Source organism: Apium graveolens, chromosome 10 (genome assembly GCF_009905375.1).
Source record: "Apium graveolens cultivar Ventura chromosome 10, ASM990537v1, whole genome shotgun sequence".
NCBI lineage: Eukaryota > Viridiplantae > Streptophyta > Magnoliopsida > Apiales > Apiaceae > Apium > Apium graveolens.
This window is the reverse complement of record NC_133656.1, coordinates 151321649-151337784: the sequence shown is the minus strand read 5'-3', so window position 1 is coordinate 151337784 and position 16136 is coordinate 151321649. Positions and strand designations below refer to the sequence as shown.

At 34.6% G+C, this 16136-nt stretch overlaps 3 protein-coding genes across 3 annotated transcripts; 2 read left to right on the top strand and 1 right to left on the bottom strand.

Annotated features, from left to right (window-relative positions):
• The first annotated feature begins 2318 nt into the window (after nucleotides 1-2318).
• On the top strand, nucleotides 2319-6413 carry LOC141688916 (F-box/FBD/LRR-repeat protein At1g13570-like). Its single transcript, XM_074493061.1, has 2 exons — nucleotides 2319-2335; nucleotides 5234-6413. The coding sequence occupies exons 1-2, from the start codon at nucleotides 2319-2321 to the stop codon at nucleotides 6168-6170; spliced, it is 954 nt and encodes a 317-aa protein (XP_074349162.1). The 3' UTR covers nucleotides 6171-6413.
• An 821-nt stretch (nucleotides 6414-7234) lies between these two features.
• LOC141688877 (protein SCO1 homolog 1, mitochondrial) lies at nucleotides 7235-11319 on the bottom strand. The gene is made up of 7 exons (XM_074493003.1): nucleotides 11085-11319; nucleotides 10798-11010; nucleotides 10500-10590; nucleotides 9394-9606; nucleotides 8955-9044; nucleotides 8724-8856; nucleotides 7235-7856 (listed from the first exon to the last, which is right to left on the bottom strand). The coding sequence occupies exons 1-7, from the start codon at nucleotides 11226-11228 to the stop codon at nucleotides 7745-7747; spliced, it is 996 nt and encodes a 331-aa protein (XP_074349104.1). The 5' UTR covers nucleotides 11229-11319; the 3' UTR covers nucleotides 7235-7744.
• Nucleotides 11320-13727: 2408 nt separating this feature from the next.
• On the top strand, nucleotides 13728-15311 carry LOC141691138 (uncharacterized). The gene has a single exon (XM_074495880.1). The coding sequence runs from the start codon at nucleotides 13728-13730 to the stop codon at nucleotides 15309-15311; it is 1584 nt and encodes a 527-aa protein (XP_074351981.1).
• The last annotated feature ends 825 nt before the right edge of the window (nucleotides 15312-16136 follow it).

The following is a 16136-nucleotide window of genomic DNA, read 5'->3' as shown; positions in this document are numbered from 1 at the left end:
TTTTGAGACTTGGCATTGTCTTTTCCTCATTTCTGGCTTCAACTTTTTCACTGTCAGCTACAAGTGCAACTGATCCTCCTTTTCTCTTTCCCTTTTCCAATAGCTCATCTTGCTCCATCTCAAGTTCATAAGTCTTCAAAATTCCATATAATCTTTCAAGTGTGAAGTCCTTATAATCTTGAGAATTTCTTAGAGAAACAGTCATAGGCTTCCATTCATTTGGTAGAGACCTTAAAAATTTTAAATTAGAGTCCTTGACTTGGTACACTCTCCCATACAGCTTTAATCCATTCAATAGTTTCTGAAATCTGTTGAATGTATCATTCAATGATTCTCCTTCTTCAAAATGAAAATATTCATATTGTTGAATGAGAAGCTGCATTTTGTTTTCTCTAACTTGCTCAGTGCCTTCACAGATAAACTGCACAGTATCCCAAATTTCCTTAGCAGTTTGGCTATTGATGACATTGTCAAACATATCTTGATCCAGGCCATTAAACAAAATGTTCATGGCTTTCTTGTCCTTGTGGACCTCTTCAATATCTTCAACAGTCCATTCTGCCTTTGGCTTGGGAATAGACTGTCCAACAGCAACTGTAGTAGTAGCAGCTGTGGCCACCTTGTGTGGGATGTGAGGACCATTCTCAATGCAGTTGATGTAGCTTTCATCTTGACAGAGAAGATGTAAATGCATCTTCACCTTCCAGTGATGATAGTTATCTCTTTCCAGGATTGGAATCTTTACACCAATATCTTTCTTACTCATGATGTTAGTAGAATAGATCTTTAAACTCTTTGTATGTTAAGAGCTGGCTCTGATACCAATTGTTATTCCCAGTGGACTAACAATGAGATTTACAGAAGGGGGGTTGAATGTAAATCTCAAAACTTTTTCAAGATTTGAGCAGTTTGTAAGACTAAGTGTTTGAGTGATCAAATGTGTGTGAATTGCTTGGAGCTGATGCAGACAGATATATATTCAAACACAAATGTAATGAACACAAAGAACCAAAAAAAAACTTTTCTGGTGGATTTGTTGTTCCACCAGAGATGTGTTATTTTAGAAAATCTGTGATTCAAAACTAAATCACATCTGCTTCCTAGTACAAACTAGATAATTTTCTCTCTTGATATTTCTGAACAGCTCAGGGAAAATTCACTTCTAATTACTAGCTACTACTTGGTTTATATAACACCAAGTTTACAAGTGAAGACAAAGATAAAGTACAATAAGACAATAGTTCTCCACTTGTTTCTGTTCCATTTTTATCCAGTGTAATATGGAATTATCTGTTGACTTTCCATTATGAACCAGACTAAAAACGGCTGCTTTTTCTGCTGTTCCTGAAGTAGGCTACCACATCTCTGTCAATCCATGTGCCTCTGTCAGCTTTGTTAACTGTCACTATCAACTGCTATGAAACTGAGTATCCGTTGAAGCTTTCATCCGTTGATGGTTTTATCCGTTGATGCTCTAGCAGTGCATCCGTTGATGCTCTAGCAGTTGAAGTTTTATCCGTTGAAGCACTTATCCGTTGATGAATATTATCCGTTGAAGCATTAGAGACATCCGTTGAAGCTTAGTTTCTTATCCGTTGAAGGTCTTCAATATCCGTTGACACTTCTTCACTTATACAAAATTACAAGGCATGAAATATTTACAATTGGCCCTCCTATTTGTACATCCATCAGTAGTCAACATGACTGATTATCTCCTAACAACATCTAAGAATTACAGCTTGAAACCAGAGAGTGAGATGTGCTACAATACCAAACTTATTGCTAAGTAAGGCTACTCCTTCCACGGATAGCCAAGATGGTCTTATCCGTTGAGGCTACAAACACTAGATTTCTACTTAAGTATTTTGCTTAACTTATCATCAAACTAATACACATATTCCTAACAAACACTGTTCATACTTCCCGACGAACACTGTTCATCAGATCCACCGGGTACTGTTCATGTTTCCGACGAAGAACCACCGTCACAGATCTTGTTTCCGGCTACGAACCTCAAATTTTGTTGTTACAAAATTCCTCCGTCAACAAATAGATTAGAGTTAGTGGATTACAAATACAATGTACGAGCTGAAATACATATACAAGTCATTGATCGCTCTTTATATAAAATTCATGTATTCAAGTAAAATTCACATGTATCCTAATTTATAAAGGAAAACAGTTCGGATTTTAAGGAAAATAAATCATTTTTATAAACAAAAAAGATTTAGATTATTTTTTAATAAATTATAAGTCTAAAAATACATGTATAATCAAAGAAGGATTTATAACGAAAAATATATTATTATTTCACAGGGATGATGGGATTCGAGAAGTTAGGTGGCATTCTCTTCGAACTAGAAAATATATTCATATTTATTCGATTCTATACTAAATAAGAATATTCAAAGTAGACAAGTTTATATATTTGAAGCAAACAATTTCCAATCAGTATTGTAGTTGACGGGAAGGCGATTCAAATTAATTCTTATTTTAATTATAATAATAATTCATATTAAAATTTATAAAAATAATAAGATAGGCTGAAATTCACGTTCAAGTTCTGGATCACTCTTCTTATAAAAATCATGTATTCAAGCACAATTTACATGTATCCTATTTTATAAATGAGAAGATCGAATTTTAAGAAAAAGGAATAAATATTTATAAACAAGAGGGGTTGAGATCATTTTTAACAAATTATAAATCTAAAAATACCTGTATAATCAAAGGAGAGTTGTTTGAATTCATAAAGAAAAAATATATTATATTATTTAACAAGGATGATGAGATGCGAGAGGTTAGGTGGCATCCTATTCGAATTTGAAAACACAGTTGTATTTATTTGATTTTACACTATATAAGGATATTCGAAGTAGACAAACTTATATATTTGAAACAAACAATTCTAATCAGTATTATATTTAATGGGATAACGACTCAAATTAATTTTTCTACAAATTGTAATAATAATTCATATCAGAATTTATAAAAAAATTAAAACGCCGCCGCGAAGCGCGGCTTTATTTACTAATTTATTTATAAAGATCAAACATACCACCAAAATCCCCTTAATTTTCTTATTTTTTAGGTATTAAAGTGTCCAATGTATCTTACTCTTCCAACTGCGGTCATGATCCATGTTTTCTTATATTTTTTTAAGTATTAAAAAGACTTCTAACTATTATTTAGTTGTTTCTCAATTATTTAATATCTAAAAATTTATAAAACTAACATGCATTTTGTATTTTTATTACTGTTTTCAAAATAATTTTTAGATTTGTATCATAAACTAATTCTACATGTAACCATGTCAATAGTGATCTCTTTTTTTTAAGTAAATTACTAATTTATCTACGACGACCGATCATACCACCAAAATATTATTCCTCTAGTTATATATAAAATATAATATAATATAGGATATAATTTACATTCACCTATATCTATCATTACTTAACTTGATTTTTAAATATAAATATAAAATATAAATAATAAATTACCCATAAGAATGGAAATTGTTACTCAGAAATAATAGGAGTAATTTAAAATTTAATATACCTCTTACTACTATTAAAATATAAATAATAAATTACCCATAAGAATGGAAATTGTTACTCAGAAATAATAGGAGTAATTTAAAGTTTAATATACCTCTTACTACTATTAAAATGTTTGATAGTGTATTTTATGCATAAAATGATTTTTATTATTAACTGATATATCTTAATATAAATTATTTTTGCTTATTTTAAGAAACAAATACATTTGTAAATATTTCTTATTATAAACAAAAAATATATAAAATCTAAGAAAAATTATGAAAATTCTATTCTAGAACTGAAATTCTAGGAATTTCATTTTGATATTTAAATTAGATTTGATACAACCTAACTGATTACTTGTAATACAGAATTTTGAAACAAAATTTTAAAACTAACATGTTTTTTTTTTTGAAAAAAAAAATCAGAATTAATTCAATAATGAAAAGCCATACGGCATCTAAAAGAACAATGCAGTCGAACAAGAACAATCGAGTCGAACAAACATAAAACAGATCATATCGCTGATTAATTTAGTTTTTATGAAGACACAATCAAACAATTTGTTTAAATTTGTTTAAATTGATATATACACACATATATCGCGTTCACCAAAACCAGTTTGAACTATCGATCGTAATTGCAATCCCGTATAAATTTTTATCACTGAATCAAACCTCTGAAAATCCGGCGGATTCTTTAAAATTAACATGTTAGTAGGTGTGTTTCATTTGAGCAGGAGTATTGAACATTACACTGATATGAACGAACCAAGTACATTTAATACTGAGGACTAAAATGTGATATCAACGAACTGCATACATTAAAAATGAATTGCATTTACTAACACCCCTGAAACTGTATCGTCAGTCGTGAGTGAAAACAAATCTCTCTGGGCCAACTCTTCAGCTCTTCGTTTATAAATCCCTAGTTAGTAGAGAGAGTCCGGGGGGGAGAGAGAGAGAGAGGTGAAGCAGTTGTTGATGCTTAATATCCCAGCAAATCAGTACAGGAAACAGAGTGGTTAGTTTTTTGAGTTCATTTCTCCTTTTATTTACGCGGGGGTTTTAGGCTTAATATTTTAAAAAAATTATGTTGCTAACATTATCATATTACAAGATGCTGATTATATTATGATTATGTAATGCTGACCTATTGGTCTATTAGTATCACCTAGCTCCCCTTACTACACGTCGGTCTATTGGTATCAAGTAACTACCCTTACAAAGCACTAAGAGTTGGGATCTTGTTAAAGACAATATGTATGTGCTCTGAGTGCGTTGAATATTAAAAAAAAAAAAAAGTAAATCCTGTTTCATATTTATCAGAAATTAGACCGCCACTAAAACCTAAATGTGTTCAACTGGGCGGTAAATCATCATATTGTTATATTTTTTAATATGTGTGGGTTTCATTTTATTTGTTTGTAGTAATTAGGGTATATATCATATCGTTTAGAGCCAAGTATGTGAATCTATTGAATTTAATTTTTAAATGTCTATTTGATTTTGGTTGAAGATGTTTAACATTTTTAGGATTAATTAGATGTTAGCAAGTAAACTGAACTTTAGTGTGTATTACCTAGTTTTATTGGATCCATTGAATAAGTGTAGTACTATCTTATTGCAGTAGATAATGGTAGAATCCGCAGAATCCAGTACGAGAAGGATTCGTCATTTTAAGAAAGATAGAATCAGTGAGCTGCCTCCCAACTTACAAGAAACTATACTGGCTTTTCTGCCTACAAAATATGCAGTGAGAGCCAGTATCTTGTCTAAAAAATGGAGATACTGTTGGACCAGGGTTCCGCGTCTAATCTTTGATGACCTGTTCAATCGATTGATGAGTAGGCTGATTAAAACTCGTGATCCAGAATTGAGTGCGCATAAATTTGTCACTGTGATAAATAAAGTTCTCCTACTCCACAATGGTCCAATCCTCGAATTTTACCTCCACTTTCCTGAAGAATTTTGCGATAATCAAATAATTCATGAATATATTGATCAATGGATTCCGTTGTTTTCTAGAAAGGGAATCAAGAAACTTACTCTGCATGAATCTCCTGGCGATGAAGACTTTCCAGCACATACAACACATGATTACTCTTCTCTAGACCTGACTCATTTGACGCTTTTAAATGTTAGGTTTCAGTATACACCTGCACTTGGAAGAATTACTTACCTGACAAATCTCGAGCTAGTTAATGCTACTTCCAATTTTGGAGAAGGCGTCTTCGATTGCCCTGTGCTTGAGAAGTTGACCTTGATACTTTGCAAAGGGCTCCACCATACCAACTTTTGTGCTCCTAATCTTAAATGTCTAATTCAGATATCTCAGGAAAAAACTTCGGAGTATTCTCTAGCTGCACTAGAAAACCTTTCAGAATTTTCTTTCATGTTGTTGGATTACCCAATCACGCAGACACAAACATCCAATGTGGTCAAGTTTCTCGATGGGGTTAATAATAAGTTAAAGAGGTTCTCTATAGCAAAATTTTTTGTTGAGGTAATATTCAGATTCTCTTTAAGCTGCCTACTTCAACTTTACATTACTCGTCAACGTCTGATTGTTTGTGCTCTTTCTTTAAACTTTTCCAAAGTACATGGCTGCAGGAGGTTCTCCGTATAGACTTTCAAAACCACTGTCTTACCTGAAAACGCTAAGTATCTCTTATCTGAATTTCTGTGATTTGTCGGTGGTTTCTTGTTTGCTTTGTTTAATTCGGAGTGCTCCAATTTTGTGCAAACTTCATATTGAGGTGAGTCATCTGCATTTCAACTCATTTTGCACCTAACTTAGTTACTGTTTTACAATTCTGCAATATTTTTTGTGTCATTAGGCTGATGAGTATGCTGAAGCAGAAGAAGACGATGAAGAGGATCTTAAAAATTATTGTATTGATGATTCTGAAGATTGTACTATAGATCATCTTGAAATTGTCAGTTTTGCTAGTTTTAAAGGTCGAAGAGTTGAGTTGGAGCTAGTCAGGTTTCTACTTGCCTATTCTCCATTGCTGAAAATAATGTCCATCAACTGTAGTAAATACATAAAAAGAGATGATGAATTAGTAATGGCAAAAGAAATGTTGCAATATTCTAGAGCTTCATCAAGGGCACAAATCAAACGCATTGATCACCCTTCCTGGCGCAGTGAATTTGATTGTCATGTTTGGGAAGATGATTATGATATATATTAGTAATTAGCTAATGTTTTGTTGCACCTATGAGGAATGGAAAGAAATATGAAAACTATAAATTGTGTAACTTATGCTACGAAATGTATCATGTGCTTTTGTATTACATATTTATATCTTTTATTTACTGAATATACTAGTCTACAAATTATATGAAGGCTGGATAGCCTGACCAACTGCTTTCTTTTATTTCTGTTGCCGTGTATTACAAGTGTCCTTGTATAATGAGAGTATCATACTGCCTATTACTGCTGATTGATCATCATTGGGCTTTCACTAAATTAAAAATGTATGTACATGTTGAGCTTTGCATTTGTTTTATCTTAATTAAACCTTTATTGTTTTAGGGCTATAACTATAATTCAAATGCCTGATTATATGTTAGGATGGCCATGGCAGCCTAATGTCATCTTCTCTCTTCAAAAGCCTCCGTTTAATAATTAGATTAACTAAATCCAAGGGGAAAGAAAGATGTAAAATAGAATAGTGCACATTTGAATTTTGATATTAAATTTACTTATTGGATGCTGAATAAAGTGTCACTATGGGTATCCGGAACTGGTACATGTCTCCTACAAGGTCCGATCCTCAAAATTTCTTAAACAGATTCTGGAATTTAAAAAATTTAATACAGAAAATTAAAACAGAGACGCATTACATTTTGTTCCTGAAAGAGTGCATATCTGTGAAGGCTTAAGTTAAGAAAATATTGCACTTTATGCTACACGTCTTCGTTACATGTTAGAAACTCAATTCAAATTTAAATACTCGAAACCATGCGTGGTCAAGCTTTATTTGAGGGGGAAAAGTCCAAACTCTGAACAATATTCGTCTTCCTTCATCTTTTATACTTTGTAACATAGGTTCCAAAAATATCATTTTGACAAAACTGCCTCCTTTGCTCTGCTAACTTAATTCAACGAACTACAAGTTTCTGTGCAAAACACAAGTGACTAAATTTCAACAGATTGCTTCTGAATCCTTCAACAACATTATCAAACCAGTGTGTTTAAGCTTTTTTATACTGCTTTATTTCCTTGATTACACCGTCAGTGAGGGAGTCCACATCATGATTCTTACCATAGAATTTGACAAATTGCATATTTGGGTCCATTAAGTACCTGCAAACAACCATGATATATAATCAAACAAGTTCACTGTGAATTAAAAAAAAATTGTGAAACTAATTGCATTTACATTCTGTTTAAAGAAAGGAACCCATGCTGAGATACAATAAATAGAGGAGAGGAGAGTCGGCCTGCATTCTGAGAAGCTGTTGATCAAAATTCAATCGTTTAAGGATTTGATGAAAAACGCCAATATTTAAAAGATTAGGGTGTCAACTGACTCTTAAAAGTTGACATGTGTCTTGTCCTTTATGTTGTTGTAGAGTACATTGGCATAATTCCTACTGCAACAGGTAAATTTCCAGAACTTCACTATGCTCTGTAGTTGCGAAATACCATACTCGCTTGAAACAGAAATATGCAAAGTATCCATTCGTATACAAAGCTAGACATCTTATGTTCACCGTATTTGATATCAATGCTACCTACAGTATTTCTTTCTAATTAGGATAATCAATGTAGGGGGGAAGGTTGAGAGGCGCACTTTATACAGTACAAATCATTCTTCAAGAAAAACTCTAGACTATGTTCGAAAAGAAGGGTAAAAAAGGAAATGGGTATTGCAAAAACAAAAAGGGTGAGGGAAAGTGATAGATGAAGGCGACATAAAAACGATAAAATAAATTCATGTAAATTTTTGATGGATTAAGGAAAAGAATGCAATCAATTACGATACAGTCATTAATCATGTTAAGAAGAATGCTGACATTGATGGTAAGTGAAGGTAATTTCATTTACTCCAACAGGATTACAAATGCTGACTATGTCCTTGGAAATACACAATGTAAGGTATATTGTCTAGGGATGAATGACTTGTTTAGCAAATAATCACTCAATTCATGTAAAAAATGCTGTACGTACATGATTATAGAATGGTCGACAAGGTAATCTGAATCTTCCTCTTCTGTTTTCATGTAGTATACTCGATATGCACGGGCAGCCTTCTTTACCTCGTCAGGACTACCTGTTAGCCCAATCAAACTCGGATGGAACTCTGCACAATTTAAAATATTAAAAAGATGGGGCCGCTGGTTATGCAGGCAGTTTCACAAATTACTATATGCAAGTATACATCATAAATTGAAGAAGCACCTTTGACATATTCACGGACTTGTTCAACATTATCCCTTTCAGGATCAACTGAAATGAACAAAGGTACTATCTCAAGTCCTGCCTTTTTCTCTGCAGTTGGTAAGAAATATAAAAAGAAGCTCATAATTAGGTGCCGGGATATATAAGCAATTTCACTGGTGATAGTTCAGTAATTTCTAGAAAGGAGTATATAATCCTGCACGAAAATTTACGACTGCGCTATCTTAGACACAAATCTGGTAAAAGTTTGAAGTACATCATACAGTTATACCCTGACTGCCAACTGCTTGCAAGTGATGATTATTTTCTATATTGATGCTCAATTGGAAGAAAAAAACATATCCCATTGACACCAATCGCTCGTGTATTTTTATATATTAGCTCATGTATACAGATTGAATAAAGTTGACAGGCAGTCGATAACATCAAGAAAACTTACTAATTTTATCAATTGCCGCAGCTAGTTTTTGTAGCTCGTCAGGGCAGATATCAGGGCAATGAGTGAAGCCGAAATATACTATGGTCCATTTTCCCAAAAAATCTTTTTCAGTTACGGATTTCCCATCATGGTTAACAAGGTTAAATGGACCCCCAATAGCTGCTTGACCCACAGAAGGTCCCTGTTTTACAGCATTTGATGTATCATTGATTCCTAAATTTCCAGAAGCAGAAGCATATTAGTAAAATATGGTCACTGTAAAAGCAGATCACTTAAAAGTTAAAACACAGCAATTTAAAATAGCATTATTTTTGGGGCAACAAGCGACCTAGCACAACTCTCAAGTATGTCACTACAAAGTACAAACACAAGATAAAGATCTGTACATTAAGCTAGATATATGAAATAAATGATCAAGAGATAGAACCCTCACCCCAAAAGATACAAGAAAGAATACAAAACAAAAATGGATAGATATCAGTTAATATATGTTGGACGCAATATAAAACAAATAATATATTCCTCAGAGGTACAAATCATCAAATGCTTCTCAATATTTGGTACTCTGACCAACTTTAGCTAATGGATTGTTTTGAAGTAAACCTCATTAAGAGGGTGTTTGGTTGATGGTTAATGTGTCCGGTTAACGGGAATCGGAACCTTAAACCCAAGTGATAATGTTTGGATTACCAATTTAGTGGTGGGGAACGGGAACTCCATTCCCTTTTGGTGGGTAAATCAAACCCACCATACCCCTTGGGTTTCCATTTCATTCCCATTCCCATTAACCCCCATTCCCATTCCCATTCCCGATTCCCATTCCCACGGTGCATCCAAACGCCTCCTAAACTTGGCTACATGAAGCAGTGAATATCACGCCCCCACGCTTAAGCATGCATGTTATATAAGTGACAAACTAGAAGGAGAATAAGATAGACTCATAAATTCATTTACTTTAATCATCTATAGCTAGCGGGGATGGGCGGGATCATAGGAAGATGGAACCATAAGCTGAATGAGCAACAGGCTATCATTTCGATAATAAATATTTAGAAAAGATTAAAAACAACAATTATACAAAGAACCTACTCACTAAATGCATATACCTTGAATATGTTTTTTCTTCTCATTATCATAGTAAAAGACAATTCCAGCTCCTGTTAAAATCAGCAAAAGAAAGCTCAACCACGAAACAGGCTGCATAAAACATTCAATTTCTATAAGAAACTAAAACAATTACAGACACAAGCATAACATCCACAGCTTATTACATATCATATATCTTATGTGTGATACAACAACATTATAACCTCTCTTCTATTGTCAAAAAACCGTAAACACCTAAAAACCCTAATTAAAAATCACAACACAAAAATAACAATCACTACAAAAATTAGAACATACAGCGCCTCGGAAAAACTTCGCCTTCTCTCCAGACGACTGATTCGACTCATCGGACCCCGTCTGACCATCACCCTCAGCTTTCGCAGTTTCCGCAGCTGAATTAGCTTGACTTACAGTAGCTGTAGTAGTAGCAGTAGTAGTAGTAGCAGCAGCTCCAGTACACATATACCTATGAAATGCAGCTCCTATTAATTGTCCTCCTATATTTTTATCCTGTACATTTAATCATAACAAAATGTTATTAAAAGTTCAGTTTACGACACGAAAATAAACACAAAAATACTAACGGGTAGAAATGACAGAGATTGATGGAAGAGAGGCTGCGGAGAAGCGTGGAATAGACGGAGGAAGAGAGGGTTGTGTTGGTTATTATGTAGAGAGCGGTATATGTAGCGGAAATGAGTGAGTTTTCGTGTGATTGTAGCTGCCATGGAAGGTGTTTGATGTTTTGTCTCAATGAAAAATGTTTGTTATGTGATCTAACGATGTGGATGTTTTGTCGCTTAGAAATTTTGAATGAAAATATGAAATGCCTGCGTTAATATATGTAAAAGTGGGCGCCAAGTTTTCTTTATTATTTTTTCAGTAATTAATAAACTTTGGTTGACAAAAATAAAATTTATTGTTACCTTTAAATTTGTAAAAAGTAATTGAAAACTTCCAACATTTGAAAAAACTTTTAATTTATTTATTTAATAGAAGTAGAATTTTTAACACTGTTTAGAATCATAATTAAAATTTTATGAACTTTTGAAATTAGAAAAAAAAAAGGTAGTGCTATATATCCCAAAGTGTGTACCAATTTTTTTTTTCAAATGATAGTAGCTGGCAGTTTAGACTATTTTAATTTGTACTTTTATTACGTGTAGAGTATGTCCTATTTTAATTGGTATTTTTATTTGAATATATGAGGTCCATTTCTTTTAATTACGTTATAATCAATCAGGTAATGCAGGTGTCACTTGGTAAACATTTTGAAATACAATATGGATATTTTAGCATTTTTTTCATAAAAAATATACCATTCAAATTCTGTCAATTTTCTGATGGAATGCAATTAGCAAATTTACAAATGCAATAAGACTATCTTCTTCTTTTTTTCTAATTAAATTCATATACTCACACGTGAGTCAACTCTTCCACCTATCTTCTTGACATGTATAAAATAACATAAAGATGGACAAGGCAACTTATGGAACACAAGTAACATCATTATGAAGCAAGCTTTTTCATTCTATTTCAGTGCTCCCCTGCAGGAGATTTCCATCACAAGGCTTACCGATCTTCCGCAAGAACTATAAGTTCGAACTGGCCTGAAAAAACATGTAATGTTTCACTTTCCTCTGCCACTCAAATTTACGGTATATGCCTAATATCGTGCTGAGGATCCCTCTTCCCTAATGAAGGAGTTCACTGTCTACCTTAGTACACTGTGTATCATTATAACATGTAAATTCAATTAAATTAAAAAAGGTCATTGTGTTGTCTTGTCCACACAGGAGACTTCATTGTTGTTTGAATATGCTCGATTCCTTGCTCATTTTCATATCCATGTTTTGGCAGCATTCAAATATGAGGCGTATGTGTCTTCTCTCGAATGTACTCAATTCCATGTTCAGTTGTATATTCATATTTTTCTGGAACATTATGAGGCCCGCCTATAAACATTTATGAAAGTTAGCAACAAATACTACATCAACAAAACAGGGTCCTGCTATGCTAAATTTGCTTCTAAACTCAAAGAAACGAAGGTGCTGCTTCGTCAACTAAACAGGGCACATGGTAATGTCTCATCTAATGTGTTAATTGCTAGAGTAAACCTTGTAGACCTTCAAGTGACTATGCTCAATAATCAGGATCCATCTCTTCTCTCTTTGGAGAAAGACTTGATCAATATTCTAAATTTAGCTTTGGGTGAGGAAGAGTCTTTATATTTGCAAAAATCTAGGGTAAAATGGATGGGACTTGGAGATGGCAATAACTCCTTCTTCCATCAAAAATGCAAAGCAAACTGGAACCATAATAAAATCTTGGTACTTGAAGATGATTCAGGAACCTTAGTCCATGGCCAACAGCTTTGTGCAAATGTAGTCGTTCATTACTTGAAGAATTTGCTGGGGCCGGAGGTTACTCACACTGCCATTGATCTAAAATCTGTTGATTGTAAGGTCATTGCGGAGACTCAAGCTACCCTTCTTAGTGCTGCTGTTAATGATGCTTTAATCTTTAACACCTTGAAGAAAATGAAGAAAAACAAGGCTTATGGCTCAGATGGTGTCAATGTAGAATTTTTTCTAGCAACTTGGAACACTACAGGTCCGGATTTTTGTGCTTCAATCAGATCTTTCTTTGACACTGGATTTCTTCCTTCAGGTATGAACTCCACTCTCATCTCCCTTATTCCAAAAGTTGATTCCCCTACTAGAATGGCTGCTTTTCGTCCAATATCACTTTGTACGGTCATGTACAAATGTATATCTAAGATCATAGCATCCAGGCTCAAATTGATAATGCCTACAGTTATTGATATTGCTCAATCTGCATTTGTCCCGGGAAGATCTATTTCTAACAACATTTTGCTAGCTCAAGAATTATTCTAAGGTTATGATAGGGAATCTGGGGTCCCTAAATGTGCTCTAAAAATTGATCTACATAAGGCTTTTGACTCCCTGAATTGGGACTTCATTTTGGCTGTCTTGACCCGTTTTCATTTTCCTGAATTTGTGATTAAGTGGATCAAAACTTGCTTATGTATAACTAAGTTCTCGGTTAAACTAAATGGCATTATCCATGGGTATTTCAAAGGGACAAAGGGCATTCGTCAAGGGGACCCTTTGTCACCTTACATCTTTGCCCTGTGCATGCAAATTCTGTCTGGGCTTCTTAACAGGGTTCCTCCAGGCTTTCGATACCACTGGCGTTGCAAAGAAATGGGTCTAACCCATCGGTTTTTTGCTGATGATGTGCTGTTTTCCAGTCATGGGTCTCAAGAATCTGTTATGCACATTATGAACTCCATTGCAAGGTTCTCAAATTGGAGTGGTCTAACCCCGAGTATCCATAAAAGTAACAGCTACCTGTGCAATTGTGACAGTGACTTCACTACTTGGTTTGATTCGTTGTTGATTCCCAGAGGCAACTTACCAATTCGGTTTCTTGGGGTTCCTTTAATAACCACCCAGCTTTGTGTGAACGACTGTATGCCTCTCATAAACAAAATCACGAATAGACTGAGCTCTTGGACATCGTTGCTTCTGTCTTTGGCTGAAAGAACTTTGCTTATTAAATCGGTTATTTGTGCTCTCGAGGCATTTTGGTGTAATCATTTTCTTTTACCAGGAACCATACATGCAAATATTCAATCTCTTCTCACAAAGTTTTTATGGCGTGGTAATATCAACCACAAAGGTGGTGCCAAGATTTCCTGGCAAACTGTGTGTCTTCCCCGAGAGGAAGGAGGTCTTGGCTTGAGAAATATGTGTGAATGGAACAAGGCTCAAATCATTTGTCACTTGCTGAAAATAGTCACGAATTCAACCACTCTGTGGGCATCCTGGGTGAATAAAACTGTGCTCAAAGGCAAGCACTTTTGGACTACTAAAATTCCATCAGATTGTTCTTGGATTTGGAGAAAAGTGCTAAAACTCCGTCCTTTGACTATGCAATTTGTGTCATTCAGAATTGGAAATGGTGAGTCCATCTCTCTTTGGTTCGATCCTTGGTGGCAAAATACTTGCTTAGCTTCTACTATGTCTTCTCCCATTATTTCTCAATGTGGTTTACACCATTGTGACAAACTCAATGCTATTATTTATAATGGTGAGTGGTTACTCCCGAGAGCCAACCCTCGAAGCCATCACTTGGATCCAATGTTGGTGCATTGGCTATCAAACTTTGAACCTCCAACTCTGCATGCAGGGCCTGATCTTTTATTGTGGAATGGTATTGATGCTGCTAAGGCAAAAACCTGGGATATCCGGGACTCTATTCGTTTTAAAGCTGAGATGGTTCCTTGGCACACAGGGGTTTGGCATAAACTTTGTGTGAATCGCTATGCACATCATCAATGGGTTTCTTATCACGAAAGACTTCAGAATCTAGCTCGTCTCCATAGATTTGGCCTTGTGGAATCACAACAATGCTTCCTGTGTATTTGTTCTCGAGAAACAGACTCGCATATTTTTCTTCATTGCTCGTATAACAATTGGATTCTACGCAGTCTAATGTCACCGTTAGATATTGTCATTCATGGGGAGTCCTGGAACAGTTTCATCACCTATCTGATACATCTCCCGGATAAAACTAAGAGCATTCTGGCTCTTTGTTGTGCTCAAATTTTCTGCTATCATATTTGGCGTGAGCGTAATGCGCGAGCTCATGATTCGGGTGTTTTTGGTCCAAGGAAGCTGCTAACTGGAATCTATAAAGATTTTATTGCTAGACTTAACAGCTCGGCTTGGTTTTCCAAAGTGCTAGATAGTAGACCAGATTTTATTCATTGTATTAGCTTGTAGTAGGTTTCTTTTGCTTGCTTTCTATCTCCAATCTTTTTCCTTAGATTGGTTATAGATAGTCTCTCTATGGCCTGTCATAGAGCATAGGGTAAATCTCTGTTATTTCTTTCTTGTTCTGTTGATATATACATAATTTAGCAAAAAAAAAGAGAATGTGAAGGAATTCAAATGCATTCACTCAATTGCATAATGCTCAAACTATAGTGGTCAGCTACACTACATGTCCTTATATCAGAATACTACAAAGGTTGTTAATACTACTAACGTACTACTGAAAGTAAAATATTATAATATCCTCACACCATAACAAACTAGAATGCCAATAAACATAGCAAACATAGCAGTGGTCCCAAGACTCCATCTGCCTTCTTTGGCTTTATTTGACTCAACACAACAGCTCACATTCCACATTAGCTAGACACGAAACATGACTGGTTTATTGACACTAAAATAAATTCATTACTCCCCTCAAGCGGAGTGGATGCACCAGCTGAGACTCCAAGCTTGTTGAGCAAATAATTATGCTATTTGGCTGATATTGGCTTCGTTAACACATCTGCTACTTGTGCATGAGAACGCACATACGCCGTTTCCACTGCTCCTTCAGAAACTTTGTCTCTAATAAAGTGCATATCGATTTCGATATGCATTGTGCGTTCGTGCAAGATAGGATTAGTATCAATTGACAAGGAAGTTTGGTTGTCTGTTTTAATCAAGATGGGTGGCAGGTCTATAAGTCCCATATATTTCAGCAAGTTAGATAGCCATGTAACTTCACAACATGTCAAGGTCCTTGCTCTATACTCCGCCTCCGCTGTTAACCTT

Excerpts from the sequence above, each read along its gene's own strand:
- LOC141688877 (XM_074493003.1), bottom strand. The coding sequence starts at position 11,228 with ATGGCAGCTACAATCACACGAAAACTCACTCATTTCCGCTACATATAC. Across the intron at positions 10,591-10,797 it reads CGAAGTTTTTCCGAGGCGCT|CCTGTTTCGTGGTTGAGCTT; the intron begins GTATGTTCTAAT and ends TGTTTTATGCAG. Across the intron at positions 9,607-10,499 it reads GAAGAAAAAACATATTCAAG|GAATCAATGATACATCAAAT; the intron begins GTATATGCATTT and ends CTGGAAATTTAG.
- LOC141691138 (XM_074495880.1), top strand. The coding sequence starts at position 13,728 with ATGGGTCTAACCCATCGGTTTTTTGCTGATGATGTGCTGTTTTCCAGT.